Source organism: Macrobrachium nipponense, chromosome 24, assembly GCF_015104395.2.
Source record: "Macrobrachium nipponense isolate FS-2020 chromosome 24, ASM1510439v2, whole genome shotgun sequence".
NCBI classification, from domain to species: domain Eukaryota; kingdom Metazoa; phylum Arthropoda; class Malacostraca; order Decapoda; family Palaemonidae; genus Macrobrachium; species Macrobrachium nipponense.
Window position 1 is genome coordinate 5,549,566 of NC_061091.1, and position 26,827 is coordinate 5,576,392.

General features: G+C 37.7%; 1 protein-coding gene across 26 annotated transcripts in view; it reads left to right on the plus strand.

Moving 5' to 3' along the window:
- Nucleotides 1–26,827, plus strand: part of LOC135205294 (ryanodine receptor-like) — a 339,398-nt gene that overhangs the window by 271,368 nt on the left and 41,203 nt on the right. For 13 of the 26 annotated variants that reach the window (XM_064235691.1, XM_064235765.1, XM_064235807.1 and 10 more), the window contains 9 exons: nucleotides 663–772; nucleotides 8,115–8,217; nucleotides 9,509–9,674; nucleotides 10,042–10,130; nucleotides 11,991–12,170; nucleotides 12,592–12,823; nucleotides 21,303–21,490; nucleotides 23,204–23,420; nucleotides 23,561–23,631. In XM_064235691.1, coding sequence (XP_064091761.1) covers nucleotides 663–772; nucleotides 8,115–8,217; nucleotides 9,509–9,674; nucleotides 10,042–10,130; nucleotides 11,991–12,170; nucleotides 12,592–12,823; nucleotides 21,303–21,490; nucleotides 23,204–23,420; nucleotides 23,561–23,631 — 1,356 coding nt within the window. Of the gene's footprint in view, nucleotides 1–662; nucleotides 773–2,998; nucleotides 3,109–8,114; nucleotides 8,218–9,508; nucleotides 9,675–10,041; nucleotides 10,131–11,990; nucleotides 12,171–12,591; nucleotides 12,824–21,302; nucleotides 21,491–23,203; nucleotides 23,421–23,560; nucleotides 23,632–25,443; nucleotides 25,510–26,827 lie in introns of all 26 variants that reach the window. The other 13 variants (XM_064235721.1, XM_064235782.1, XM_064235872.1 and 10 more) reach the window with 3 other exon arrangements.

Below are 26,827 nucleotides of genomic sequence, written 5' to 3' on the forward strand. Positions count from 1 at the left end.
AATAAATGACCCTAAGTTTAGTTTATTCCTCCCCTTCCATGGTAGCCAACTGCCAATATCCACCTTGTTTTAAGTTAAACGGCCACCTCCAGCTTGTGCTGGAAGCAAACCCCCTATGTAAAAACCGAGGGTTTACGTATATGTAATGAAAAATACAAATTACTTTATAAATTTGTCATTTTATAGCTATTACTCTCTCCTTCAAGAACAGAAACATCAAAAGTATGGTCTCACTCAGGAAGTAATGTATTCTTTTGAACTTTGATCTCATAAAATTCAATTCACAGTTTATCTGTAATTTGCTCTAATAGCCAGAAGCAAGACGGTGCACATTTAGTTTTCTCATGCATTGCCTCCAGTTTAATTAATTACCAGAATTGCAGTGCGTACCCTGCTTCTTAAAACATGATGCTGTACTTAATACATATAGTTATGTACATACTGTATATGATCTAGTTCAATTCTGTGAGCAGCATGATTTTCATTTATTTACTACTATGTTAACATTTTATTTACCTGTACGTCCTGTAGTATAGATTGGGAAGTAATTTCTCTTGTACTCAAGTATTTCAAATGTAAATGGAAGGGAATAATTTCAGTTCTAATTATACATAGTTTGTACAGTAGTTCTAGATATGTAACTCAGTGGCAACACTCTCCAGATTGACCATCCCTCAACAACGAAGGAAGTATGGCGGTCAGTGGTATCAATGCAGAGAAAGCGTGCTATCTTGGCATGCTTCAGGCAGACTTCCTTGCACATGATGCCCAGGTACCTGGGTTTCCAGAAACGGCATATTCCACCAACTACTTGCACATATTGTCTTGAAGACCTTCAATTAGAAACATGGAGTTCTCTCTGATACTGAGCCCTCAGGGAGTAATCCAAAAATTTTGGTGACTCTCAAAAGCTTCTCTTTAAAATGAGAAGACTTTGTTTGAGTTTCCAGAAATGTTTCTGAAGGTTGAACTTGACTTGTGCAGTGGCAGCAATCAGAATGGATGCAGTTGATGCTTTCAACTGTTCTGAAACAGTGAAAATGTCCTGGACTAACACATTCTTTGATGTTGTTCCATGTTATGTCAGCGGTAATTGATAATTGGATGTACACCAGACAAATGATTGGATGTGTCCATATTTGAGAATTTTCCTGATTCATGATAGCTTTTACCAATCCCAGGTAATATAAGTTTTTAAGTGTTTATTCAAATGACACCATGTCATCAGAAGGAATGATGATTACTTTTCATGGAGCAACTGAAAAGAATTTAGGGTACTAGGCTTGTTAACACTGCTTGAAAGTTAAATGAAAGTATACATACTGTATTTCTGCCTTACTTGAGTCTTTCATAAAGTTATAATCATCTGTTTGTGATTGAGAGGAAAATGCAAGTTACCCAAGCAGTTGTTAAGAGCAGTACGTATTCTAAATGTTGTTTGTATGTGAATAATATTTTTTTAGACCTTTGCAGTGTAGTGTATACTAAATGCACAATATGTTTGATATGCTGAATCAGACATGCATGGTTTTTTCATTCTGATGGTTTCCAGATTAATGGAGTTAATGGATTTCCTCTTTCTCCCAGGTTACTGGAGTATTTCTCTTGCAGTGAACCAAGAGAATTATATCCAATGGAAATAACCTTTGCTCTTTAGGTTACATACTTTGAAAGTAATTTCACAGAAGTGTGAGACTGCTGGAATTGTATTTTTTTATTTTTTTATGGCTGTAAAATGACTTCCATTTATTAACTTTCATGTATATGGCAGTACTGTATACGCATAAACTTAGGATTGCAACTTGGAATATATACTATAAATTGATAGATAGTTTATTGATTATATTACATATTGAGTGTGTTATTTTAGTGTAATATTACCACACTAACATCTGATGTGTTTGATGATTTGGGAAAGTACAACTTATTCAGACTTTAGCTCTTTTTTGCAATAGCAAATTTTTTTTATGTATGTGTACTTATAAAGCTAACTTACATCCTATTACAGAAAGGGACATCAAGAGAAATCTGTTTTTGCTTCCAAGTTTAATTTACAGACCATACAATCACCCCTCATTTATAAGGAAAAAATACCATTTTCTGTTAGTGTGACCATTTGGTTATCTAAACTAACTGACTCATGAAAACTGAATCCAAAATGCTACTGTGAAGTTTTACTTTCCCAGCAACCTCACCCGCAGAGTTTGAATAGTGCCTCTTTGGCATCAACCTATCCATTAGTAGAGATCATTTTCATGGCCCCACAGAGAAGGATTTAATTCAACTTGATGTGTGCGACTACTGCTCTCTTTTGTCATTTTCGTAATAAGAAAGCTTTTTCGCATATGTTCACAGAGCTCTTTCTAAGTAAACCTGCTAATGTTGTTACCGTTGAATAATACAACATAAAGCTTTAGGGCACAGCAGTTCTGTAATACTGTCTAATTTTCTTTACGTATTGTGGTGGGTTCTTTCATAATAAATGCGATAACTGTATGTGGTAAATCATATGATGAATGATCTCTGCAGAGTTAGGCTGATAAGTTATTGCCCTGAAATATATGTAGCTCATCACTAAGCCCTTATTTTCAGCAGTTCCATTCTTTTGCCATCATTTGTCATTTGGCCATGCTTTTCTAAATGACCTCATTGTTCAGTGATTTCCAAATGATGCCCAAATGTGAGTAGTCTTGTTTGAGTATTTACGATTGCCGTGCTATTTTTGAAACCCACTCATTTGAGGAATTTCAACTTACAACTCAGTCATTACTTTAGCTTGGTTTTATAAAGATTTGAGTTGGTAACTTTGCCATGTAACTGTATAAATTTGATATTCAATTTACGTTAACATTTGGTATATTATTGTAATACTGTAATTAAGTCTTAGTGTTGGCATGATCATTGGTGGCACAGAGTTTGGGAATTTTGGCTGAAAATAAGTGACCTAGTGTTATGGTAACAGTGATACCGACTAACAGCTGATGGTGGGTTGGCACAGGCCTGCACACCCCCTGCCTCCCGTTCTGGCTGGCGCAAACTGCTCTCATTTGCTCGCAAGCGTGCTGCCATTGCCTGCCTTCGTTCCGTGCCCTTCTATAACATCCGAAGGTAATGTGGCGTAGGCAGTTTGCTCATCTCATTTTGTTTTCTTCTTTAAGGAATGTGATAACACTCCTGTTACTGAAGATTTTTACATTTTTTTTACTGTAGTATTTTTATTTTTCAGTTTTTTATAGACTGATTTTCAGTATTTTTATCCTTATCTTTGTCATTTCGTGAAATCCTTTAATGTGAGGCTATGAATTAACATTGTTCTTTTTCATCAAGTCATCATTTTGACATGTCTCATCTCTTATCACTACCAGTCTTGTATATGTACATTCTCTCTTCACTTATTTTTCTTTTATAGTGAAATTTCTCTCGGTTACGCTCTCATAAATACTAGCACATTTAAAAAAAACTGTCATCTTTTTCACAAAAGTGTTGTCACAGTATTATATAGGGTTGGCTCCTCAATTCTTCCTTCTTCCCTATTTACTAAATACAAGAGTTTTGAAAATTACCTTCCCACTGTACGTACTATTGGTAATTTATGTCGTGCCTTTAAGATGCAAACATCTAGGTTGACATAATTTAACCGTTTGTTTGATTATACCTCCTCACAGATACTTTCACTTCTATTTCTCCTTTCATAAGCTGAATATATTCATTATATTTGACAATGCTGTATGCCCTATGAAATTTTCTAGGTCATAGATTTTCTGATTTTTGTTCTGTGCTTCTTGTAAATCTTTTGCTTCTATATTGCAGACACCAAACCACTTTATCATTCATTGCTTAACTGTTTTGCATGTGATTTAAATACCTTTTACTGTACAGTAAATTTACTTGAAAAAACCTTTCAGTAATTCATATTTGTCTCCTATTACCACGAGTGGATTTCCTTTTGAACGACATATTTTTTTCTCTGTAAGATTTTTATATTCCTTTTCCTTTGACATAATTACCTAATGGTATTTATGCTTTTAAATGTTATTGTTGCTTTTATACACTTCATATCTGTACATTAGGCTCATCTGCTTTTATAAAAGAAATAAGTAAACGAAAAACTACTCAAATATTGATTAGCTATAGCTGAAGCCATTTTTATTTGCTTGATATATTCTGCTTCTGTTTTTCCTCAGTTCTTAAATAATGACTGTGAAATTGTGTAAGTCATATTACTGTATCATATGCATAGAATTAATTAAGTCCTTATACATTTCCTAGTGAATATTCAAGGTCACGTTACCTCTCTACACTGCAACTTAATCGGGACTTTGTTTGTGAGACTGCAGTCTCAGTATCTCTTTCAAACAATATAACAACAAACCCAAAAGCAGATGAGCATAAATACTTTTTGTTTCTCCAATGTTGTTCCTTAAATGTGCAGTGCTTCTTTCCATCTGTCTTGGTACTCTCCTCATTACACTGATCCCTGGTGTCAAAGAACTATCCATGGAATAAAATAACAGACTCAACCTTTAAATAGTTATTTGAGTAAGTGCTTTTTTCGATATCAGTACTTTACAAACATCAGTTGCAGCTTTGCTTTTTTTAATTTTTTAGTTAATTTTGGTTTCATTTTTGTTTTTATTTTACTGTTTTTGGGTTTTGCTTTGAGGTGAAACTTTTATTTTTCCCTTTTTTTAGTGCCTTGAATAGTTGAAGATTTATTGGAATGAATTTAGCTCAGTGGAGATGATCAGTTAAATTAAAGTCCTTGTAAATTCTTGAGGATTTGAATTATGTTTAGATTTTTTACATAATACCTATAGCATTTTATAGCGACCATTTTACAGTTTTTCTTTTATGCATATTTAACTGTATAAATCTTATCTTAAATTATTTTATTCTTATCTCCAAATAAATTTATATACAGGTAGTTCCCAGTTATTGGCAATCCAGTTTTATGCAGCTTATCTAGCAACGAACATTGGCGATTTTTGGCGCCGATATGTGCTGATTTCCACTTATCACTGCCGATAATCTGTTATTGGTGCCGATATGTACCTAACAGAGTCGCTTATCTCTGGTTAGCGCCGATAAGCGCCAAAAATCTCAGATTTTCAGTTATCAGCAATATTTTTTGCTTATCGTCATGGCGTCAGAAACCCCGCTGATAACTGGGGACTGCCTGTATATATAGTAGTATATATATGTATATTATATATATATATATATATATATATATAGATATATATAGATATATATATATATATAATATATATATATATCTATATATATATATATATATTTATATATATATATCCCCCGCATCCCGGGTTTATCGGCAATCTGGTTTTACAGTGCTTGTCTAATGGCGATGATAACTGGATTTTTGGCACCGTTATGCGCCAATCCCTACTTATTGGCATCAGTTCCCACTTAACAGTGGCTCTGATCATTGGGATCAGTGCTATTATCGCCGATTTCCAGTTATCTGCGATTTTCGGTTATTGTCACGCCGTCAGGAACAGAACCCCTGCCGATAACAAGGGACTCTGTTTCATATTGAATGATGCATATGAGAAATATGCATCCACTAGTTACCGTGACTTTAGGAGCGACACCTGTAGTTGTGCCCTCATTTTTGAAACAAGGCTGTATAGTATAGATTAATACTTGGGGAATTTATTGGAATGATCAAACTTCTAAAATACAGGGATGAGATATCTTGATGCTGCCAACTTGATGGGGCTCGTTCAGATTCAGTGCAGCAGACGAGTAGTACTCTGCCACTTGAGTTGCAAACAACTTGATGCCAAACTGACTTTGCACCAGGATAAATCAATGATGAGTAATTTGAACATTTAAAGAAAAAGCTGAAATAAAAATTTACTAATAATTAATTTCATTTATTAAGAATATTTATTTGTAATTATGAGATTTACCGATATAATGGAAACATTTATAAAAGGGTTTAAAGGTTATTTATATGGAGCATTGCTAATCTTTTTGTGTTGTCCAAGCCTTTTTTTTTCCTTGCATGGTAGCAGTCCCTGACATATTTCCTTCAGTGTAACGCAAGGTACTAGCCAAAAATTTGTTAATAATACGCTTGGATTCACCATAATAGTCACTTTCCGTTTGAAGTGTATAAATGGCTTCCACTCAGTTTTCCATAACATTTTCAATGCTTTGTTTTCTAATGTGGAACCTTCCCACTTGATCACATCACCAAAATATTAGCTTGTTTAACTTCAAATGAAATTGCATTACATGCAAAAATTTTGGTTTTTCTTGCTGTCTAAAATTTTTGTTAGTTGATGTAGCCATTGGAACAGAAATTTACATACCACTGTAAAGTTATTTATGTATTTGAAAACACTTTTTTATATTAGATTATCTAAAAGCTTAGGAATTTGTGTCTGATTATGTAATTTCCCGCCAGAAGTTGTATGTACTATTGTTGAATGTTTCCATAAAGGGCTTTTGATTTAAACTTTAATTCTATGCTTTGAAGGTGTGTACAGTATGTATACCAGTCAGCAAGTAAAGAGGGAGGACCATGATGTCCCAGTGATCCTGTGAAGTGTACATACACACACATTATAATGATTATTATCCTTTTTTTAAATCATTTACCTCTTAATACTGGAATACATTGATTTAGCCTGGCATTGAGTTGTTGAGGCACTACATAGTTGGCTGCAGCAAATTCTATCTAACCCTCTTTCATAATTTTTAAAGCTAAAACCAGCAAAACTGTTGCTAATGGAAAACTCTAATTTGGAAGCAATGAATTGTGTCTCAGTTTTAAAGACATTCAGTTAAATATTTTACTAAAAAATATTTAATGAACATATCTTCATAAGCTTGAAGATGAAGATAATTCAACCTTTGTCTTGTTCAGAGTATTGAGATGCTTTTAAGGGTATTAAGGTGCTTTACATTAAAATGTTCTTGTGTGCAAACTCAACTGCAATTCCAGAAAAATTTGCTTTTTACAACAATAATGTCTTCAGCAACATCCTGGAAATTATTTATACTTTGAAAACCTTTGTATAAAATGTAACAAAGCATTGTGAGATATGAAGGTGAGAACTGCCGAAGATAAAAGTAGGAAAAGCACCATAGTATCTTTGTTTGAATTTCATGTTTACGACTCGTCAGCACAATATATTAATCAGACTTGTAAATAATTACTAGTTGTGAAATTCAAGTGTGTCACAGACAACGAGGAATTGTCGGTGAACCTAACTAGAATGAAAGACAAATTGCTCTTAGTGAAAAGAGCTCTTAACAAATTGTTGTGAGAGTGGAAATAAAATGTTTTCCTTTGGAAGAGTGATTAGATTGTCTGTACTAGATAAGTAAGTCATGTAAATAAACTCTAGCTTTACCAGAGAAGGACACCTGTATATATATTTAGCAGTATATAAGAAGAATCAAGTCATGCTTGTAACTAAAATTACTATTGAAGTTTTCTCATTTCTTTGGAGATAAGTATACAAGGGCACCCAACCATTAGTATATGGAAATATTTTTGTTCTCTTACTTTTTGAAAAGTCAGTTATAATAACATTATATTGAAGAGGAATTAATACAACTATCTCTTTAATAATTGACGTAATTCACCTCCAATAATCTTCGGCCTTGTCTTGGCTTTTTGTAGTTTCTTGATGACCATCTGGATTTTGTTTGCTTGCAATTATAATTTTTCTTCTACCTTAGGTATAAAGGTTTAGAGTCAATAATAAAAGTAGATGACAAAAATAGACATACTTAGTCCAAGAGATTTTAGAAACTTGATATGGCTGGCTCTTTTACGCCAATCAACCTGTAGTAGTCTTCAGCATTTTCTGTGTACATATTTCACTATCAACTGTCATTACATGTGCATTTATGCTTAGCACCACTGCTGTTGTTTGAATATTTATGTGTTGTGTAGCCAAGTAGTAAGAGTTACATGAATAACTAGAAAGTGCACCGATAGTAATCTAGTTAGACTTTGAAGCAATTAATATCTCAAGGCTTCCTTAGAGAATCAAGCGGGTGAGGGCAGCAGATAGAATTACTACCACCTACTAACGGGCATATCAGTTTAACCTGGCTTTTTTTCAAACCAACATATCATACAGGCATCGTGCTGTCAACTTGTTCTTAAGGACCTACCGGGAGTTCTGGCTTTCTGACGAAAACGTTGGACAGGAAGTCGTCATTGAGGATTTGACGGTGAGTGCTGCAGATTTCTTGTGTTGGAGAGTTTGCTGCAAATCAGATAGTATATTCTTGTGAGGCATTATCATGTTGCTTCAGTGATTTTCTTAAAAAGTTACTAAGTGTAGTTCTTGTTATATTGCTATAGTTCTTGCTGTTTGTTGACATCTAAAGGAAACAATGAAAAAAAGGGATTTTGACAGCGACACGGCTGAGCCCAGAAATAGGGATTATCTAGTTTTATTAAAAATTCCTCTTAAACTGACAGTGTGACTTGTTGCTCTAAATGAAATTATGATGATAACCAGGTTGCAGTATCTTTTTGAAAAGTACTCAGGGTAATCATCCCATCTTATTTTCATATGTATAGTTTGTTTTGTGGATTCCCAAATGCTCTTTGACTTAATTATAATTCTATTGTATCTCATAACATAACCTTTAACCTTAAAAAAATATTTTAGATTTGTTTTCTCTTGATGATTTTTTTATTTTGATTATTAGCAACAAAGACAAATAATGCAGTTTCCATTTGTAAACAACAAATATAAAGACTGCTCAAAATTTAGTAGCTTCTCAAATAATGATTAAGTGTGATAATCTGCTTTTGTAAAAAAATAACTTGGTATTTGTACAGTAATTTAATCAGCATTTTCTCAAGGAAAATCTAACTGCAGGAAATAACAGAATATTATAGATTCGTGGAGATCATTATACAGTATACAAAAAATAAATACTGAAGGCCTTTAAGTTTCAGTTGTTTTCTAAATATAGACTCCTGCAATACATATGACAATTCATCTTTGGCATCTGGTATTGTGTATAACATAGTTAGTAATTCATAAACATCATTACCATAATTTCGCTGTAAATTAAGGCAAACATTATATTTACCCTAAGAAGCTCCAATTCAAATACTGTACAGCAAAAAAATATTGAAGCTATTCCTTATGTAGAATATTGATGAGTAAAGGTATTTTCTTAGCACTGCCATTATATCATTATGAAGGGTACTTCAGAAGTTCTTGGGCTTATCTCAAAGAAATATGGAGAAATAATTTTATGCAGAAATTGGAGGGAACATCATTATTACACTTCACAAAATAGGGCTAACGAAAAACTATAGAATGAGATTTTATTATAAAATAAGACACAGGAAATCCAGCTGATACCATTAAGAAAACGTGGACTTGGAAACAAATAGAGGTTCCAGTGCACCTAATTGCTATCTTATCTTATTCTTTGTACTATACAGTAGTTAAAAATATTGATGCTGCACCTAATTCTCAGCTTATTATATGTTTCACAGCAATCCTTTGAAGAAGCTGAGAGCAAGAAGAAAGAAGCTGAGGAGGATGAAGGCAAACCTGATCAGCTTACCCAGCTTGTGACCACCTTCAGCAGAAAGGCCACAACTGAACACTCAGGAGTTTTAGCAGATGATCCACTCTACATGTCATATGCGGAAATTATGGGTGAATAATTTTATGAGTTCAGCTGTAGATAAGAAAACCGTTATCCCATTTTGAGAGGAATAGAATAAGTGTACTAAACTGTCCAATAATGATGTCTTTGCAACATCTATGGGTTTAACAAGCTTTGCAATGGAGGTCATGTTGTCTTTTACATCATATGAAATACGATGCATTGTTTGATTTTTTTTATGGTAATTTATAGTAAATAGAAGTGGACCAAGATCATCTATAATAACCAAGACTTTGGAGTATCCACCTTGTGGAAATTAAAGAAATAATTGTATCTTTCTAGTTTAATACTTTCAGTTTTTGTTTGTAGCGAGTCTGTAATGTTTATGAATAGTATATTGTATGCTTCTGCCACTAGCCAAGTCCTGTGGAGAGGAGGAAGAGGAAGGCGAAGAGGAAGAAGGTGCTGAAGAAGGTGGAAATGAAGATCCAGCAGCTACAATTAATGTACGTATTTCATGGAAATTTGCGATAATTGCACTACTGATCACACTTTTCAAAGTCTTATTGTTGACTTTAATACTATTAACAAAAGTTTTTAAGAAAAGCTTACTATTAGGTCACTCCTTCAAATGTACTAAAATAACCCATATGAGAGATTAACGGCAAAAGTTTAGCTTGTCCATGCACTGCAGGTATTGTTAAGATAACTGCATTGTTTCCATTTTCCTGTCCAACTTCAGGTCAACTTGACACTGTTTCCCACATTTCAAGTCGAATCTTTGACCCAGTCTCTGCGTAAAGAAAATGAACTCTGTGGTCTGATTAAATTGATTCATATTGATAAATGAACACGTCAGTGTATTTCAACAGTTGGAAAGCTGCTGGCTGTTTTCCTCATTTTCATTGCAGTACACTGTAATTGTAACTGACAATAGAATAAAATAATTCTTGAACATGAATTTTGTAACAAAGAGTTGAGATTTTTAACATTGAAATAATGTTTAATGGGTCACTTATAGGTGAATTGCATATGTACAGTGCTTAACTTTGCTGTTTGTATATAGATATGGATTTTTGTTCGTTTTGCATATTCTGTAAATAAAATGACTGAAGAGATTAGGAACGGTAATTGCATGACAAATTCTTATCTATTTGCAGTAAGACTAATGTCGAAGGCTAGTCAAATATACTATAAATAGTTATAGAAAAATTATTAATGCATAAAAATGCTGGAAATTAAGAGCATTAGCCAAGTCTTTCATTTGTTTATTAGCAATGTAGGATTGAGTCCGGTAAGAGGCATTTGTTATTCATGGTAAGGAATGAGGTTTAAATTTTGGTTTGGATGGTTGATGATGTAAACAGAATATTCACTGCCAGCTTCAAATCCATTTGCATTCTTATTGATGTACTTGCAGCTGTGAACTGTATTTCATTATACGTATTACCTTACTCTTAAGGTTATGTGAAAATCATCAGTAAATTGCAGTAGAGTACTTTAGATGCAGTCCACTAAAATGGACGTTGATGAATTCCATTTCTTTTTATAAATAGGATAGAGGAAACCTTTTATAATCCAAATCGTATAAAAAGAAAGTTGTCTGATATTTCAGTACGTACATCATTTAAATGCTTTTCAATTATAATGAATTCTTCACGTTGACCTTTCCTTTGTATCTTTTGTATACATGCTCCCCACCGTGGTCGATCACGGACCATGGAGGATCTTATGGTATGTGGTGTTGAATAGTGTGTGCGTAAGCTCTGGAGACAATAGGTTTTAATATTACTGTATTTTTATTACACATCTGTGTTTACTCTTAGATATTTGTATTTGTTATGTGTAACTGTACTTTTTTATGATAGATTGATATAAGTTTTACCAGATTTTGATAACATTTTTAAAGTTTCAAATATATATATACATATATTATAGTATATTATATATATATATATATATAATATATATATATATAGATATATATAATTTAAGTTATATTATGATATCTATATATATAATATATATATAATATTTGACTTTATACTGATTTGAAACTTTACTACTGAAAATTGTAATGAAAAAGTTTTTCTGTTCTGACATTGTTGCATAGCTATTTTATCACCTTAGAAGGTTATTGCTATATTCAACATTTAAAATATATACTACTACTAGGATACATTATGGTTAGTCTATAATTTATTAATTTTAAATGCAGTTTGCAGAAAAAATAGGGTTCGAGTATCCATAATTTTCCTCATTATATTTCTGCAAATGCTGTTTTTATATATCTGGAAATCCAACATGAATAGTAGGAAGTGATTTGAACTGTACATTTGGGTACATGAAACTTTGCTTTCTCTCAGGAGCAAGAATTGGAGAAGCAAAAGTTACTGTTCCATCAAGCTCGTCTTTCTAACCGTGGTGTGGCGGAGATGGTCCTCCTTCACATATCTGCGTCCAGAGGTCAGCCAGGTGATATGGTGATGAGAACACTTGAGCTGGGTATTTCCATTCTGAGAGGAGGCAACGTTGACATTCAGGCTGTAAGTATACACAAATACAAATGTAATGCCTTACCAAGACTTCAATGAAGTTTTTCTTCTCAGTGGAATGTAGGAAAATAGAAAAGTTATTCAACAAAATTAATTTTAAAATTTGCAGTGCACAAACTTTTATATCTGCGACGAGTATGTTTCTTCATCATATGAAAGTATGATTCAAAGGATTCTTTTAAAGTATTTTTCAACTGATTTTTTTATATTATAATTAACCCTTTCCAGTTGATTAGGTCACGACTTGAATTTCTAGCATATTAAACTTTTACGTTAATGATGGTTTCCTTTTTAAGAAGTTTCTTTTTTAAAAACATTTTATTATATTATTACAAAATTATGGCTATGATATGGGATACAGAAATGACCAGTGTGAAATAGTATGCTTTACTGATATACCCACTTTCCTCAGACCATGCTGAACTACCTGAAGGAAAAGAAAGATGCTTCATTCTTCTTATCCATCGCTGGTTTGATGAACTCCTGCTCGGTACTGGATCTTGATGCCTTTGAGAGGAACACTAAGGCTGAAGGTCTTGGTGTGGGTGCTGATGGATGTGCCGGAGAGAAGAACATGCATGATGCTGAGTTCACCTGTGCTCTCTTCAGGTTCATCCAACTCACCTGTGAAGGCCATAATCTTGGTATGTTTTGGAACTTGTGATTTTGTATGGTGTGGATATTTTTAGATTCAGTTTAAATACTTTCCATTACAAAGACAAGCCATATGTATATTTATTACATTGTAAAGTATTTTTAATAATTAAAATACATTAAAGTTTACTTTGAATATTTTATTTCTGGGCTCAGTTCGTGTCGCTGCGCGAAATATCCTTTAATCCATTATTTCTAAGGTAAATGTACTAACACATACCAGAGAATAAATAAAATAAAGAAAAGGTCAGTACAACTGACTCGCTCACCCTCCAAGAGGGTGTCGGTATGAACACTATGGCGAGTGAGACCACTACCACGAACCGCTTGCCAATAGAAATCTCCCACTACAAAATCCCCACAAGAGGGGAGCCGACCCACAGAGTGGGCAGCAACTACTACTACTCCATCCCATGCTGCCGACTGCTGCGCCTCTGGTGGCCATCCTTTTCAGTTAGCGCACAACGTATACACGTGCCCTTTTTTGCTCTGTGTTTTTGTGCCCTTTTTTACTGGATTTATTCATCATGGAGCGTACAGCCATTGCAGCAGCTAAGTTAAGTAATCAGTGTTTATTGCTATTTGGTTTTTTCCGGCCTTGAGTCAGTATTTGCCGTTTTTTAGGTATAAATACGAGCTCTAGGTCGGAAGCATGGCAGCATGGTTCTGCCTCGTGGCGGGTTCGTTCTTGGTCTTCCATACCCAGAACCTTCCCTTACTTTATTACGCTCTGTTATTAGTTATCCTATTTATATTAAGGGTACAGCCTACGGGGTTTATGTCATGCATGCATGTCTTTTTCACCTTGCGTAGGCATCTTCCATCCAGACCCTAGCCACAGCTCTTAGTATCGGCCCCGGCTAGCTTTGAGTGGTAGACTTTCTTTCGGGTTAGTCGTACACTCCTGGATTTTTTCTCCTACTGTTTTATTTTCTTTCTTTACGTTTAGTAATTTTGTTTAATTATGTATTATGTTTTACGTTAGTGTACGGCGTCTGGCTTCACCTAGCCTAGGTTATGTCCTATTGGTCCCATATGCTTCCGCTCTTCAGTTCGGTTGCTTCTCTATAGCATCTCTCTGATCAGTCGGTTGTGTATCCTAGGCTTTATTGTTTCATTGTATCTCTTGTTACCGCTCCGTGGTCACTACGTGATCACGGAGCAGCCAGACGCCTGTCCAGTCATCTTTCCCTCCTCCCGCTCTTCCATAGGGCCGGGGGGAGGGTTGGTCTGCCCACGCTCGCTCCACATACCCGGGCCTGCCTCCCTCTCCCCCTAGGCGGAGGGAGTAGGGGGACGGGACAGACCCAGACTGGACTCGACCTCTCCAGCTTCTCGGTACGCTCGGATGGCAAAGGGGGGGGGGGGACTGGCCTTTCCCCCCCTCCATCGTTACTCCGTCGCTCCGTTGCTAGCGCGAGTCTGTTTGCCCTCTCGCCCTTTCCCACCTTACTGGGGCTCTTTATCTACCGGAGTTCCGGCATCCACGTGGAAAGGTGCTAGTTCACCCTGACGGGCGGACTGCGGCATACAGTTGGTCTCTACTAACCACTCCGTCGCGCTGATATCGCGACACGCTCCGCCACGCACCGGACTTAGTCCGGTACGTCCCATGTTTATAGGTTTAAGATTAGTATTTAATTTAAACTATATTAAGTTTAATTTAAGCTACATTAAACCTTCCCTCCATTGCATGCTCACACCGGATCTCTCCGTGGTTATAGCCTATTCAGGCGGTAAGGGAGGGGTTATGCCCGAAATTTTTTCGCGCTCCGGCATGCAGCGGAGTTCTTTTAACCTTTAGCCTGTAAGTGATATCTTTTAGGATGCTCATGTGTCTTTTCACTTACAGACCACCAACTGTGAGCATCCGGGATGCAATGCCATGCTCCAGGACCCCTGTGGGCATGAAGTCTGCCGGTCCCATGCTCCATGCGCGACTCCGCACGGGAACCTCCAAGTCTGGTTTCACGAGACCTGCACAATTTGCTATGATCTGGTGAGCCAGCTCTTAGACGGGGTAAGTATTTCCAACTCCGTTAGCCAATCCCTACAAGATTATAGTTCTTAAGTTTAATTTTAATCTTATCTTAAACTTAAGCTAATTTTATATGGGATCTCGCATCCCTTATAATTTTAAGTTAACCTTTTACTTAAGTTTTAATTTTAAGTTTAATCTTAAAATACTAACAAATACCCTCTCTTCCAGGCTCCGGCTGTTAGAGACACCGCACTGGCAACCCTGCGGGCCTGGGTCGGCGGTTTTGGGAAGAACGCCGCCAAGGGTCAGCCATACATACTTGAGAAGAGGTTGGCGGTCCTGATCTTCCCCGGCGGCAAGTCAACGGGCTACGTCGACCCAGCAGAGGCGGCCCCGACTATTGCGCTAATTCAGCAGCAGCTCGCCGCTTCGTTGACTGATCCAGGCCAAGACATCTCGTCGGAAGTCGCGACACTGGACTTAAACATTGAACCGATGGTAGGTGTTGACGACCTGTTGGTCGAGGTGAGTACGTTGGACGCCCAAGGGCTTCCCTTGGGCGCCACTGGATCTTCTACTCCTGCAAACTCTCCAGCTTCCTTCCAAGGCTTTACAGGAGCCGAACTTTATACTTCTCCTGATGCTTCTGTTAGACCTAAGGTCAAAGGACAAACGGTGGTTAAAACCTTGAGTAAGACGTCGTCGTCGTCTAAAAAGACGTCGTCGGCGTCAACATCTCGCAAGTCTCCGGCTACAAACCCCGGAGCAGAGAGGTCTAGAGCTTCTGGGTCCGGCTCCAAATCCTCAAGGAGTAGATCCTCCAAGGAGAGATCACACACTCCAGCGGAGTCAACCGTTTCTCCACTTCCTTTGGTTCCTGTTCAGAGCTACCCGTCCACCTCCGCAGCAGCTCCGGCTTTGGATCCCAATGCTGGCCTGTTGCAACACATGGGGGATCTGGTTGGGTCTCTCAAGAACAGTATGGAACAGATGTTCTCCCGGTTGTCTGATAGGATCAACTCCCAGGATAACATTATCGCCGGACTAAGCCAAGCTCCGCTAGCTACTCCCCCACCTTTCGGCACAGGGATAGCTCAGTTGCCACCATATGACTCTCTGCCTCCGTTCAGCATGAACAATCCCTGGAGAGTGGCGTCATACGCCCCCTTCCAAGACGGGCTTATTTCTATCCCGGAGTGTGGAACTCGAAGGATTGAGGACTTCGAGTTCTACCGGAAGATCTCCAACCGCCGTTCATCGGCTACGCCAGGCTCACCGCCGCTGCCATGACGCGAGATGATAAGGTCCCTAAAGAGACAGTCCTCTATTCACGTGACCAGGCTCAAAGAGAATGGCTCAGGTGCTTAGAGGACATGGATTGTTCAAACACTAAAATACAGCCTTTTAAGAGTCCATTCACAATCTTCACAATGGAAGAGGGTACTCCGCTTCCTTTCCTTACAAAGATTGCTACGGTCACTATTCCAGCGGCCCACCCAAAAGGGGGACTCGTTACCGCAGCTAAAGGAAGCGGACCTGCATCTCCTTTACTTCCCTCAACCGGAGATTTGTGGGAAGACCTGCCCAACACTTTTTCTGCGGGCAACTCAAACCAGACTGTGCTATGGAGCAGTTTGGTGAGAAGCTGCCTAGACTCCCAGATAGCCTCATTCAGGCAGAGTTTGATGCCAAGTCTAGGCTGGCCAGGTCTCTCAACACCATGGCCATGACTGAGGTGGCTACCATTTCTTATGGTTCCGAGCCACTGTTCAAGCTAATCACCAAGTCACTGACTCAAACGGTGCAGTCTGACATGTTCGAGTTCGCCACAGCCAGAACAAACTGTCGGAAGCATGTCCTCCAAGAAGCAACTATTCGGCATGAACCGAATAAGTTGCTTTCATCAAACATCTGGGGAGCAGACCTCTTCCCAGATGCAATGGTAAAGGAGGTCCAGGCAGAGGCTACGAGGCTTAACCAAAGCCTTAAGGATCGTTGGGGTCTCACTGCAAAGAGACGCCAAGATCAAGCTGTCAGGGGTAAGGCTCAGAAGAAACCCAGACGTTTCCAGCCTTACCAAAAGAAACAGCAACGGTTTGCCCAGCCTGTTTCGGCTGTTCCGTTGGTGCAGGCAGCCCAACCCTCTACCTCCAAGGCCCAATCACAGCCTATTTATGTGATTTCCCCCCAGCCTCAACCTTCCACCTCTTACGCTGTCTCCCCAGCCTTCAACCAAGCGTTCGAAGGCCAGGCCTTTCAGAAGTATGACCGCTCGGGTAAGGGAGGCAGAGGTAAGCGATCCTTTCGTCAGAGAGGATCGGGAGGGTCCCTTAATAGAGGAAAACACTTCAGGGGAGGCCGCGGAGGCTACCAACATCAATGAGGACTTCCAGGTAGGAGGGAGGCTGTTTCTCTTCCGCCACCGGTGGGGATTCAGCAAATGAGCACAAAGCATTGTGTCGAAAGGCCTGGGTTGGAGTTGGGTGGCGAATCCGCCCCACCCAGACCTTTCCGCCAACTTCCATCCAAAGAATTGACGGAGTATGCGGAGGACCTCCTTCAGAAAGGAGCAATAGCGAGAGTCAACAAATTAAAGTTTCAAGGGCGCTTGTTCAGCGTTCCAAAGAAAGGCTCACAAAAAAGAAGGGTAATCTTAGACTTGTCCCGTTTAAACTTGGCCATTCGCTGCGACAAGTTCAAGATGCTCACCATCTCGCAGGTGCGGACCTTGCTTCCCCGTGGGGCCGTCACCACCTCTATCGATCTTACAGACGCATACTGTCATATCCCTATTGCAAGACACTTTCGCCCGTATCTGGGCTTCAAGATAGGAGATCAGGCATTCTCCTTCAAGGTAGTTCCCTTCGGTCTCAACGTAGCACCCAGGGTGTTCACGAAGTTGGCGGAAGTAGTCGTCCAACAACTAAGATCGCAAGGGATTATGGTAGTAGCGTATCTCGACGATTGGCTAATTTGGGCTCCAACAGTCGAGGAATGTCACAAAGCAACACTGAAAGCAATCCGGTTCCTGGAATATCTAGGCTTCAAGATAAACAGGACCAAATCAAGACTCACTCCGGAATCAAACTTTCAGTGGCTGGGCATTCAATGGAATCTATCCTCCCATACTCTGTCGATTCCATCAGCCAAGAGGAAAGAAATAGCGAAGTCAGTAAAGCAATTTCTAAGACACAAACTCGCTTCAAGGAGAACCCAGGAAAGGATTCTGGGTTCACTCCAGTTTGCATCAGTGACAAACATCTTGATGAAAGCCAAACTGAAAGACCTAACCAGAATCTGGCGCTCACGAGCAAATGTCAGGTCCAGGGACAAATTATCCTCAGTCCCTCAGATTCTACGGAATCGTCTACGCCCTGGGCAAAAGTCAAGAAACTTGTTCAATATCAGTACCCCTTCAGTTTCCTCCTCCGGGGATTACCATCCACACAGACGCTTCGTTAAGCGGTTGGGGAGGATATTCTCAGTTCAAGAAGGTTCAAGGAACTTGGTCACCCCAGTTCCGTCAGCTTCACATAAACGTACTGGAAGCAATGGCGGTGTTCTTGACTCTAAAAAGGTTACGTCCGCCAAAGAACTCCCACATAAAGCTAGTCTTAGACAGCGCAGTGGTAGTCCATTGTATAAACAGGGGAGGCTCCAAATCACGTCATCTAAATCATGTCATGGTAGCCATCTTCTCCCTGGCGGACAAGTTCAGTTGGCACCTCTCCTCCACCCATATAGCTGGAGTGAGAAACGTCATAGCAGATGCTCTATCCCGATCAGTTCCTCTGGAATCGGAATGGTCACTGGACAACAGTTCGTTCCAGTGGATTCTTCAGAGAGTTCCAGGTCTGCAAGTGGATCTCTTCGCATCCCAAGCGAACCACAAACTCCCATGTTATGTGGCCCCCAACCTGGACCCTCTGGCCTATGCCACGGACGCCCTGGCCCTAGACTGGAACAACTGGGAGAAGATTTATGTCTTCCCTCCAGTGAATCTTCTCCTGAAGGTGCTGAACAAACTCAGGACGTTCAAGGGTCAAGTGGCTCTAGTAGCCCCAGACTGGCCGAAGAGCAATTGGTATCCTCTAATTCTAGAACTGGGTCTTCGTCCTCTTCGAATTCCCAATCCCAGGCTCTCCCAGTCAGTGCAAACGAAGACTGTGTTCGCTTCCTCAGGAATTCTCAAAACCCTAACTTTATGGATTTCATGAAGTTTGCAGCTAAAAGAGATGCGAATATTGATCCTCAAAATATTCTCTTCTTGGAATCTGATAAAAGAGATTCAACTTTGAGACAGTATGATGCTGCAGTCAAAAAGTTAGCAACCTTCCTGAGAGAATCAGATATTAGAATCATGACAATCAATTCAGCTATATCCTTTTTCAGATCTTTATTTGAAAAAGGCTTAGCAGCTAGCACTATTACGACAAACAAGTCAGCCTTGAAAAAGATTTTTCAATTTGGTTTCAGCATAGACTTGACAGACTCCTACTTCTCGTCTATTCCCAAGGCTTGTGCTAGACTTAGACCTTCTGTAAGGCCTACGTCAGTATCATGGTTCTTAAATGATGTTCTAAAGCTGGCTTCAGAAACTGATAATGACACATGTTCATTTATAATGCTCTTAAGAAAAACTCTATTTTTATTAAGCTTGGCTTCAGGAGCTAGAATTTCAGAACTGTCGGCATTATCCAGGGATCCGGATCATGTTGAATTTCTTCCCACAGGGGAAGTGCTACTTTCTCCGGAACGTAGTTTTATAGCAAAGAATGAAGATCCTTTGATGAGGTGGGAACCATGGAAGGTTGTACCCCTTCCACAAGATATTTCTCTTTGCCCAGTATCGACCTTACGAGCCTTTCTGTCCAGGACCTCCTCATCCTCATCGGGTCCTCTCTTTAAGAGAGAAAAAGGTGGTACTTTATCTATTAAAGGCATCAGGCAGCAGATCCTGTACTTTATTAAGCAAGCCAATCCTGACTCCTTCCCTAAAGCACATGATGTCAGGGCAGTAGCCACCTCAATTAACTATTTCCAACATATGAATTTCGATGAGTTGAAAAAATATACTGGTTGGAAATCGCCGACAGTATTTAAGCGTCATTACTTAAAGTCCTTGGAAGCTCTGAAATTTTCAGCAGTTGCGGCGGGTAACATAGTTTCCCCCGACTCTGCTTAATCTTTAGTAGAAGATCCAGTCCTCCTTTCTACCTATCTCACCCAACAGTTCGTCTATACCTGCCATGTTCATCTACGTTTACCTTGAGTCTTAGCTGCTCTTGTGATGGTATAGTGGGTGCCCCTTATTTTTTTTGCTAGGGTCACTCACAATTGATTGTATATAATGATCTCTTTGATGTGATCCCCTTATTTTTATGCTAGGGGACACATCGTATGTACAATGGTTACGGGTTTTGTATATTAAGTCATATACATTCCCTTTTTTATGTTATTATTGAAGTTTGTTCTATTCAATTTATTGTTATAATTGCTTTAAGTTCTTTGTACATAATATCTATACACAGATACTGATTTCAACATATATTCCATGTAAGCCCTGTATATATGTTAAATTTAAGTTAAATTTAAGAAATATTATTAGCATTAAGTTAAATTTAAGTAATATTTCTATTTTTGTATCATTGTGTATATGTATATCTATTAGCAATTATATTTCTTTATTTTATGTTTTCTTTTATTTGAGACCCTTTTTGTCTATTTGATTTTATTCTTTACAATCTTGTGCTATTTCTCTGGTACGATTTCGCGCAGCGACACGAACTGAGCCCAGAAAAGGGATTTTGACGTAAGGAAAAATCTATTTCTGGGCGATTGGTTCGTGTCGCCAGCGAAATCCCGCCCTGCCCATCCCATCGCTCAAGATTGTCTGCTAACTTCAGGATGGCCACCAGAGGCGCAGCAGTCGGCAGCATGGGATGGAGTAGTAGTAGTTGCTGCCCACTCTGTGGGTCGGCTCCCCTCTTGTGGGGATTTTGTAGTGGGAGATTTCTATTGGCAAGCGGTTCGTGGTAGTGGTCTCACTCGCCATAGTGTTCATACCGACACCCTCTTGGAGGGTGAGCGAGTCAGTTGTACTGACCTTTTCTTTATTTTATTTATTCTCTGGTATGTGTTAGTACATTTACCTTAGAAATAATGGATTAAAGGATATTTCGCTGGCGACACGAACCAATCGCCCAGAAATAGATTTTTCCTTACGTCAAAATCCCTTTTTACAGGAAAGTGACAATGAATTATCTTATACAGTACTATCCTTATTTCCTGTCTGTAATATGATGGTGCATTAGATGTTTGTGGATAAATTGAAAGTTGAGTTTTATCTTTTACTCATCCTTCTCAAGTATCATGACCAGACCTTCATTCATCTTTATGTGTAAAGCTTTCCATGGCTAGAGTAAGTTCCACAAGTCAGAGTTTAGTTTCTTGACTTTTTTCCATTCCAACTTGAATTTGCCTTTCAGACTGGCAGAACTACCTGAGGACACAAGCTGGAAATACAACCACTGTCAATGTTATCAATTGTACTGTTGACTACCTGCTGCGTCTTCAGGAATCCATCATGGACTTCTACTGGCATTACTCCTCAAAGGAGATCATTGATCCTGCAGGAAAAACGAACTTCTTCAAAGCCATTGGTGTAGCCAGTCAGGTGAAGTGTCGTAGTGATATTTGGCATTTTTAAGCTTTAGTATATATACTCTGTTTTTTCCATCTGTCCATCCGCCTGTGGTGTTTTCGCATGGTAACACTGCATCCCGGGCCTTAAATAGTTACGCTATGTGTAAGTTTTAGGTAAATAAAAGGATATCTAGGTGTACATTTGCAACTGAAAAGTGTTTTAATAATTTACTGTATGCGAATTACACCGTTAATATTCGAAATAGGATATTATTCAAAGCCCTGGACGCAGTGTTACCATGCGCAAACACCACAGGCGGATGGACAGATGGAAAAAAACAGAGTATAGTTATGTTTAACCATAATTTCATGGATACAAGTACAAACCCGTTCTTTTTTCCATGGGCAGAGACCAAATATTATTAAAACTTACTTAAGACTCTCCCAAAATGTATACTCTGTCTCACCTGCTGTAAGAATAACTTGATTGCTTATTCTGGTTGATAAGAGCATTCTATGCCCGAATTTTGATGTATTGTATTACAGTAGACCCCCCACCCCCCATATTTTAGGGGGATGGGTACCAGACCCCCCAGCAAATAGCTAAAATTTGCAAATACTTAAAACCCTTTAAAAACACTTAGAACTGCCTAATTTGATAGTTAAAACACAAAAAAAAACTAAAAAGACTTACCAGTATACCTGAGTATTTTAATAGTATTATCACAAAAAGTGCATTTAGTCACAAAAATATGAGAATACAGTAATTAGTGAACATTTCTCAGGGAAAAATACCATGAATATGCGAATTTCCCACAAATAATGGGCACATATGGTACATAGAAAAATCTGTGAATAGGCAAGTCTGTGAGTCCGCGAATAGTGGGGGTTGACCGTAAAGGTAATAATTGTCTGGTACTAGTGTTAACAATGTGATTTCAAGTTTTTTATTTCAAAAATATATACAGGCAGTCCCTGCGTTACGATGGGGGTTCCGTTCTTGAGACGCGTTGTAAGCCGAAAATCGTTGTAAGCCGGAATATCATAAAAAACCCTAAGAAAACCTTACTTTTAATGCTTGGGGTGCATTGAAAACTTTGTAAACTGCATTCTTATTGCATTTTACATAAAAAAACTTCAAATATTGATTATTTTGCATTTTTGGTGTCTTATTTCATCTGCCAGATCAGCATTGTAGGCGTCGTAACCCTGGAAATAATTTCTGATGAATATAATTGAAAAGTGCCTTAACCTAGGAACGTCGTAACCCGGGGACTGCCTATACATATTTATATTTTTTATTGAAATGGTATTTGCTTGATTGTGTTACCATAGAAATGTTAGTGACGATTATGTATCTTCATATTTTATTTCACTAAGTAGTGTCAGGAAAAGGCAGGAAGACAACTCTAGCCATAAGTCAAATTGAAATATTTGTTTTTGTAGTTTAGTGATTCCCAGTAGAGACAGAAGATTAACAGTTTTAAGAAATTAAAGCTTTTGGTTGGTGCAGCAGGTAGACCACCTATAAATAGGCATCACCTGTCTTATGACTATTTCCATATGCTTGTTACAACTAGAAATTCACACAAATAAATTAGGAAAAGTACAGTTGTGAATCTGAAGTGAAATATAAAATATTATTGAAACATTTTCTGTTGTCTCGCTTTGATTTAGACTATGTTATTCAAGAGCAGAATAAAGAAAAGAGTCAACTCATGGACTTTGTACTTAAAATTTTCAGGTCTTCAACACCCTCACTGAAGTTATTCAAGGTCCTTGCGTGGGTAACCAACAAACGTTGGCACACTCCAGGTTGTGGGATGCAGTAGGCGGTTTCCTCTTCTTGTTTGCCCACATGCAAGACAAACTGAGCAAACACTCATGTCAGGTCGATCTCTTGAAAGAACTTCTGAACCTCCAGAAGGATATGGTCATCATGATGCTTTCTATGCTTGAGGGTCAGTCCTTTTTATCAGAACAAGAAAGACATAAATGCCATAACAGCTGTTATACATATGCTGTTGTCTTAGAGAAATGTAAAAAGCAGGTGTTTTTACTGCAGTACATAGTCTGAAAATGGTGTTTTATCTTCCCTTAGGTAATGTTGTAAATGGTACCATTGGAAAGCAGATGGTCGACACCCTTGTTGAAAGTGCATCCAATGTTGAGGTGAGGATCACAGTGACAGTTGGTCAGGGCTTTGTGTGATAAGTGAAAAGTACCTATTTCATTAACTATTAATGAAGTTTGTTGTAAGATTAGATTTGTAGGTCAACTTCAAAAACAAAATGAAACTTCTTTCAATAATGCTTATCTAAAGTTTTTTTTATTTAGATTAACTTTTGTGAAAGATTGATTTCTTGTATGAGCTTTTTCAGTTTTAGTTACAAGTTTAATTTTATTTTAATTTTAGGTGCAGCAATTTGTTACCAATTCAGAATCACTGTCATTAATCACTTGTCTAATAGGTGTTGTATGTGGTGTGAAGCTATAGGACTTTTATGTAGACAGCATTGCATTGTACCAACACAAAATTGATAATGAGATATTTCTTCAAAAGTTGACTTGACTTTTGATTGCTGCACAATGGATCATGATATATATTATAAATTCCACTAATATTAATAGCACCACAATACCTCATAGATGAATAGAAATTTAAAGTTCTTGGACACTGTAGACAATTTTAGGATTCCAGTAAAATTGGATTAGTTTGTAAATTACATAATGATGCTCTAGCTACTCTAGATTATTATAAGTACATTTATTTACAGCTGTATCCTGAAAATATATAAGTGTAATTAGAAGTGGTAAGTTATAAAAAGAAGCTGCAGAAATGCTACATTATTTATTTCGATGATAATTATAATCATAACAGCATAGTGAAGTTAAATTATAGCGTATGTTGTAACTTTGAATCGTGATATCAGTGTGAGATAGCTAATTTTGGAAGTGGTTTTTTAAAATTCACAGAGCCTTGTAATTATTTCATTTTGTTGATATTAATCCAAAATTCATTCACTTCCTCTTCTCATACGGACTTCTAGTTTGTCTCCATTAATATTAAATATGTTGCAGTTTGAATAAGGTATATACTATATACTGTACTACGTATATACATATATACTGTGTATATATTTTTATATTCAAACTTCAGCTTGTTTAGTTTCATTATGTACAGCGCATTAAAGTAATTCTTAGAATCTGCGTTGGTAAATGGCACTGTCTGTGTGCCACGGTTTTGTCCAGATGAGTGATAGTTTTTACACGACACCCATTCCTTATTTCTTTCAGCTATAAGGTTCCCATTTTCCTGGTTTTTGGACATTGCTAGATAACTGGTGGTACAGTTTGGTAAACTCTGAATACTTTGTTCCAGTTAGTAATAATTCTAAACAGCCTAACAGAACTTGCTGATGGTCTGAAAGAAGAAAAACTTACATTGCTATGAATTATTGTATAATGTACTTGCTTATTTTTTGTTATACAATTATGGTGTTTTCATACATTATGTACTTTTAGTGTAGGTGGCCAATAATTTATCTTATAAGAGTTTTGAAACTCACTCCTTTTATTCTTTGAAACCAGTACGTGTTTGCTGCAAGAGCGGGAAAGCTTTAAACAAAGGAGAATGTGGCTGCATTTCCGAGGAAAATTTGTTCCATGTTTGTATTCCATAGATTTTCAGTTTTTTACATTGACGTCATTTTTTTAATGGGAAAACGTGAAAAAAGTGTTGTAATAAGTGGTACTTTCCTTCTGTTTAAACTACTTGTTGTGAAGTTTAATTCTTGTGGTGCCAAAGGTGAATTATTTTGGCATTTTCCTCTCAAGTGATGGGACATTCTCTCTTAAAAAGCATAATTGAATCTTTAGATTATCACTGGACTCCTTTTTCAGGTGAGCATTGCACAGATTCCAGAAAATAACATCATCTTCTTCTTCTTTCTCTCTTTTTTTTTTATATATCACCAAAAACAGATGATAGTTCGTTTCTTCAACCTTTTCTTGAGGCTCAAGGAGGTCACTTCATCAGCATCATTCCAGGTAGTCTGCTGGGGGCTCTTCCTCAACACCTTATCACTACTACTGTACTACTACAAAAGAGCTCCCGAGACCATTGCATCTTCAGCAGTTATCACCAGCACATACCAACTCAAACACACTACTATATGTATCCCTTCAACCAGATCAGTTGTGTCAATACTTTTTCCTTAATCCTCTAAGATGGCCAAACAAGAGCCGTAATTTTTTTATCCTGTTTACAATTTTCATTTGATGGTTACTTGCAGAATTGCAGTGCAGTTTTGTTTCCATTACCATGGAGGCACAGTTTTGAGATAAGTTAACTAACTGTAGTGTTCATTTCACAAACGGAAATAAACTACCAAAACTAGGAGTGTAAGATTGTATTTGTTCAGCATAAGATGGTTAAAATGACTGTGATCAGGCAACTGTCTTCAACCAAGGAGGTGCTATGCATTGCAGCTAGGCTACGGTTGGCAGTGGATGTGACAGTGAAACTTTCAGGGAGAGTTACTTGACCTCTGATACCTTCAGGCAGTTGATCAAGGAATTTACTAAGCGAGAGATTGCAGTATGTGGGAATATTCCAAGGCAAGACTTAGGCATATATGAGTAAGTTTTAGTCCCTTAAATGGTGAAAATACATTTTCTGTGTTTGGAAAAACAATTCCATTTCCTATCGCTCAAACAGGGAATGGCTAAATAAAAAGAAATACATACTGAAGGACAAAATATGAAAATGAATTATTCTGGACTGCACTTTCACAAAAGCTTATCATCTCACTCATATGATAATGCAGTGGTTGACTAGCAAACAGATAAGGAGAATTTTGCCATAATCCTTTTTTGGTTTTCTTAGCCAAATTATTGGGATCTATTTTGTTTTATATAAACAATTAAAGCATACTACTCAGTAGTATATATATATATATATCATTTCTGTGTCTTCATGGTAAAAAGGATAACATTATTGGGCTGTAAATATTTGTAAGTGAGAAGATTTGATAGAAAAAAATCTTTTGAGTAAATATAAATGTTTAAGTTCAGCCTTTTTTATGTTTTTTTTTTCTTTACATTTTTTTTACGTCTTCAAGATATACACCCACATTCTAGATTTATGTTCATGTTTAAATGTGAGCTGGAGAAACAAATAGGAGACAGTGTATTCTTCAGCATAGAAATTCCTAAGGTCTAGGAAAGAAGATTTTGACACTTCTTTGACAGACAATATACCTTTCTTATGTCGGGTTTGGTTATTGGTAGCATAACTGTTTCTTGGAACAGTGGTCTCAGGGGAAAAAAAAAGGCCAATCTTCGTTTTTTTTTCTATTTTAAATGA